This window comes from Nicotiana tabacum, chromosome 10 (assembly GCF_000715075.1).
Source record: "Nicotiana tabacum cultivar K326 chromosome 10, ASM71507v2, whole genome shotgun sequence".
In the NCBI taxonomy this organism is placed as follows: Eukaryota; Viridiplantae; Streptophyta; class Magnoliopsida; order Solanales; family Solanaceae; genus Nicotiana; species Nicotiana tabacum.
In genome coordinates, this window is record NC_134089.1 from 156,209,429 (window position 1) to 156,214,571 (window position 5,143).

A 5,143-nucleotide genomic window follows, 5' to 3' on the forward strand; every position below is an offset into this window, starting at 1 on the left:
AATCGAATACATAAAATATTCTGCATTTATGTAAGGTCCGAGGAAGCCTCGACCAAAAGGGTACTAGATGCATTTGTAATTGAGTTTTGTCTTTTATTCCATTGCAAGCATATGCATTGTAAATAAAAGGGAAGAAGAAAAATAGAAAGGAAAGATATTATTCCAATTAAAGTGTGACAAACAATAAAAGTATTCAATGCCTCTTTCCCTCTCTTGGAATCTCTACTTTTACTCTACAAAACTCCTTTTTGAGTCATGGGAATCAATAATTAAAGAGAAGAAAATATAAAAGATGCATTTTTCTCAAATAATTGCGTACAAGTAAGTTTAATACTACAAATAATTATATTTGCTATACATTTGAACTAAAAGAGCAAATAAGGTGAGGCCACGTGGCAGATAATTTGTGAATCCTTTATATGATAAGTTTTCCACTATCTTAACCAAACATTTTAGTTTAGGTCACCCCAAGAAAAATAATTTTCCATCTTTATTTTTCCAACTAAAAAATATTGTTATAAATAAAATTTTAAATTTTTGAACAAGAAAAATTCGATTTGGGACATAAGAATCAAAAACCCAATGCCTATGGACAAGGTTAATTCCTTTTACAGATATTATTTTTCAAAAGAATGACTATATTCAAAGTACAAAAATTAATATGTATACATAATTTTATATAAAATTCAGATTTAAAAAATTGATTAGATTCAAGGTACAAAGTTGACTTTTTTTTTAATGTGTGATCAAATCCTAATATCTTATAGTACATAAAAAAAAATATAATAATTAAGTACCAATTTTATACTGTAGTTAAAAATAAGTTAAAACAATTTGACATTTTTAATAAAAGTAGAAACTATTAACTTTTTAGAAATATTAACTGCTCCTAAACTTTTACTCAGTAATCATTTCATTATCAAATTATAAGTAGTACTACTATTTATATTTTAATTTTTTAACTACAACCCACAGTATTGTTGCAGTTTAGTTGCAATAGTAAGTAAAAATAAAAAAACCCTCTTCTACTCTTTGGTGTTTCCGGCAGTATCTTCCGCCGTTACGCCGCCGTCAGCCGCCACAATCTTCTACTCAAAAAACTCACTCATTTTCTTATAAATCGTTTTGAACCTTAATTTTTGTAAAAGTTTAATTCCGTACTTGTTTTTTGAGTTTGTCATTTCACATTAGTGATTTTGACTTGGTCAAGATCTGCTTCGAATTTTGGGATCCACAGCTTTTTTGCTGATCTACGGCTGCTTCACTTCATATATCAGTCTGAGTTTTGTCTCCGTAAGTTCACCTTAATTCTTATCTTATTTTTATATCATTTGCTTCAGCTAAGTTTTGTGCTAAAATGATCTGTTGCTTTTGATGATTTTTTTTTTTATCTTGTTGTGTTGTTTCTAGTTTAGATCTCACGAAATTAGTCAAAAATTAGTCAAAATTAGTCACAATTTTTTACTTGAAACTGAACATGCTGAAGGAGTCGATGCTCTTGATTTTGACCGACTCAATTGGTTTACTTGAGCTGTTGTTCTTTCTAGCATGAAGTAAGGAGTATGTTTGAATATAGATTCAGATCTGTAGTTAAGAATTTACGGGTTCATCCGAATAGCTTTGGCTCGAACCTTGAGGCGGATCCCGAATTTGAACTCTACACGTTCAACCTTTAATGTTCTTAGCATTGAATCTATTTTTATGAGTTTAGACCTACTATTTGTTACAATTTTAGTGAATTTTTTACACATAAATTTATACTCCATGCTGAAAGTACTGGGTACAAATGAATGAACCCAGCGTTAATATGCTGCATTTGCCTTTGCTCGAACCCTGTGTATTTGTGTTAACAAAATCCACTAAATAAGTAATAGAGTTTGAACTCAGTAAATCAAATAGGCTGTGGTAGAATTCCGAACTTGAACCTATAATGTTCGTATCTGGTTTTACGTTTTCCCATATAATGGTTGATGGGTTAAGATTTGTTGGTTTTGTGAGTCATTCTTTGAAAGTTAGGATATTACTGAAATGTTGAGTACTGTTAAAGGTCGATTAGTGGATCATTTTTAAAGGTAGAAATAATTGTATATTAAAGTACTTCTTGTTTAATTGCAGGCCCTGTAAGCATGTTTTCTCCACGAAATGGATTTCGGTTGTAAAATTCTTTGAGCTTCTGAGAAATTTCGTAGGGAAATTGAGCTGAAATTCTTGCTTTTAGATGGAACTGACCATGGAGGAAGCACTAAAAGCTAAAGCAAATGCTGAAAGGAGATTTGTGGAGAAAGACTTTGTGGGTGCAAAACATTATGCTTTAAAAGCTCAGGTGATGTACCCCCATTTGGAAGGAATATCGCAAATGGTAGCAACATTTGGAGTGCATAGTGCTGCAGAGACGAAGGTTAATGGAGAATTTGATTTCTATGCAATACTGGGTTTAGATCCCTCTGCGGACAAGTCTAAGCTGAAGAAACAGTATAAGAAGATGGCTGTGTTGCTCCATCCAGATAAAAATAAAAGTGTTGGAGCTGATGTTGCATTTAGACTTGTTTCTGAAGCATGGACGGTGTTGTCCGATGGTGCCAAAAGAAGCTCTTACGATCACAGGAGAAGTTTGTTTACTCTGCATGCCGCTGGTGTTGGAAGCTATGACAGTTACTCCAATTCTTCAGTTTCTCATAACAGGCTTGATACATTTTGGACGGTTTGTACCTCTTGTCACGTTCAGTATGAATATCTTAGGAAGTACCTGAACAAAAGACTGTCCTGTAAGAATTGCCGTGGTGTTTTCATAGCTGTGGAAACAGGTTTAGCCCCAGTTAATGGTTCCTATCCCTATAGCTCTTGGTCTAATGAATATGGAAGCCATGGTTGCGGGGTTACATATGTCCCAACGACATCTGTTTATCCTGCAAATACTGGGGTATCAGGACATCATTCTGGACATGGTTCTGAGCATGTCTCTAATTTGTCCTTTCAATGGAGCTCCAGCCCTGGAAATTCCGCTGCTGTTTTAGATCCCAATCGATCCACAACTGTCAGTTTTTCGAACCAGGCAGGTAGGAAAATCACCAGAAGAAGAGGCAGGGGGAAGCAAGATATGAAAAAGGTGGTGAGCAACGTGGTTCTTAACGGGTATTCTGTGTGCAATGAACAAATACCCCGCAGGCCTGGTAGACCTGCTAAGAAGATAAAAATTGATCTTGAAGGTACATGCGGCTATAGTAATGGTGAAGTGGCTCTAAAAACTGCTGGAGAAGTTAAAATGGCTGATGGAAATGGGTGCGGAAATTTGAAACAAAATGCTAAGCTTCCTACTCCCACTGAAGCTTCTATAAGAAGATTTTCAGCTGCTCCTGCATTTGATGCAAGACGGTTACTAATTGACAAGGCAAGAGCAGAAATCCGCAAAAAACTGGAAGAGATCAAGTTGGCTTCAGAAGTTGCTGTTGCAGAGGCCCAGAAGAAGAGAAAGGCGGATGCTGAGTTTGGTGAATCAAGTGAAAGACCTAAAATGGTCGCACAGGAAAATGCTGTTCATCAGTCAGAACTGAGGAAAACTGGGTCAATGACAATAATAGTCCCAGATTCTGACTTTCATGATTTTGACAAGGATAGATCAGAGGATTGCTTCAAACCTAAGCAGATATGGGCTTTATATGACGAGGAAGATGGTATGCCTCGCTTGTATTGTTTGATCCGCGAAATCATCTCTGTGAAACCATTCAAAGTTCATATCAGCTACTTAAGTTCGAAATCAGATAGCGAATTTGGGCTGGTAAATTGGTTGGATTCTGGCTTTACCAAGTCGTGTGGAAATTTTAGGGCCTTTAACTCTGAAATTGTTGAGCATGTGAACATATTTTCTCACCTGCTAAGTAGGGAGAAAGCTGGAAGGGGTGGTTGTGTTAGAATCTACCCAAAAAGTGGAGACGTTTGGGCTGTATACCGAAATTGGTCACCGGATTGGGACAGAACAACCCCAGCTGAAGTAAGGCACCAGTATGAAATGGTTGAGGTTCTTGATGATTATTCCGAAGAGCTTGGTGTCTGTGTTACTCCTTTGATTAAATTAGATGGGTTCAAGACAGTATACCGTAGAAACACAAACAAGGATGCCATTCGATTGATTCGAAGAAGAGAGATGTTACGATTTTCACATCAGGTGCCATCTTGCTTACTGAAAGGTGAAGGAATGAACTTGCCTGAGGGGTGCTGGGATCTTGACCCTGCTGCAACTCCGGACGATTTGCTTCAGCGAGTAAATGACGTGGAGGAAGAAATACCTCGTGAAGTTGAAAGCTCAGTGAGATTTGATCTGAATGAGACATCTCAGGCTGAAACCAAAATGTTGATTGAAGAAAAGCTTAGACAACCAGAGTACGCTGGTGTTTCTGACGAGCTCCACAGCACTAGATGTGGTTTGCAGATTCAAGATATCTCACATGAACCAGAAAACCTGTTCAGGCTTTCCACTGAGCTTCCTCAATCTGTGAAGGAAGTTCATACTTGCGAAGAACCAACCATAATGGAAAATTTCTCTGACCAGGTGAGCATCTTCGGGCTGTAATGGAAGTATAAGTGAAGGAAAGGCCAAGGGAAAGAGATAATAAAGATCATCGGTCCTTTTCATTAATCATTCTAACAGTATTGGGATTCAAAATGTATAGATTTAAACACAGCGAAGAGTGATTCTCAAAATATTAGATAGCTCGCAGGATCAAAGCGATCCTTAACACATGCCTCCATTGTTTTAGGTGGGCTATAGGTCTGATTATCGACATGTAATGGTAATTCTTCTTCTTCTGTAGCTGTTTATTATGTCCTATTTTAGTTACCAGAGGAACATATTGTTGATGCATTTGCTTGATGTGCTACCTTTCAGGAACTGCAGTGCTATAAGCATCAGTCATTTCCTTGAAATACGCAACTGCTATAATTTAAACTTCAATTCTATCCTGTGATTGGTTTATGGGGCAAAAGCATGTTTCTAAAACTACAAAAGAAGCTCATACCCTATGTTATGTAGTACAAGGATATAAAATATACGTTCTTAAAACCATAAAATGCCAATGCTTGTTTTTTGTCTGAGAATAAACTAAAGAAAAGGAAGGATAACGCACCGCTCCTATTTTTATTTTTTACA

General features: G+C 36.5%; 1 protein-coding gene across 1 annotated transcript; it reads left to right on the forward strand.

Annotated features, from left to right (window-relative positions):
* Positions 1-953: 953 nt before the first annotated feature.
* On the forward strand, positions 954-4,942 carry LOC107793832 (uncharacterized). The gene is made up of 2 exons (XM_016616275.2): positions 954-1,293; positions 2,116-4,942. Exon 2 carries the CDS (start codon positions 2,219-2,221, stop codon positions 4,565-4,567), a length of 2,349 nt encoding a protein of 782 aa, XP_016471761.2. The 5' UTR covers positions 954-1,293; positions 2,116-2,218; the 3' UTR covers positions 4,568-4,942.
* Positions 4,943-5,143: the final 201 nt, after the last annotated feature.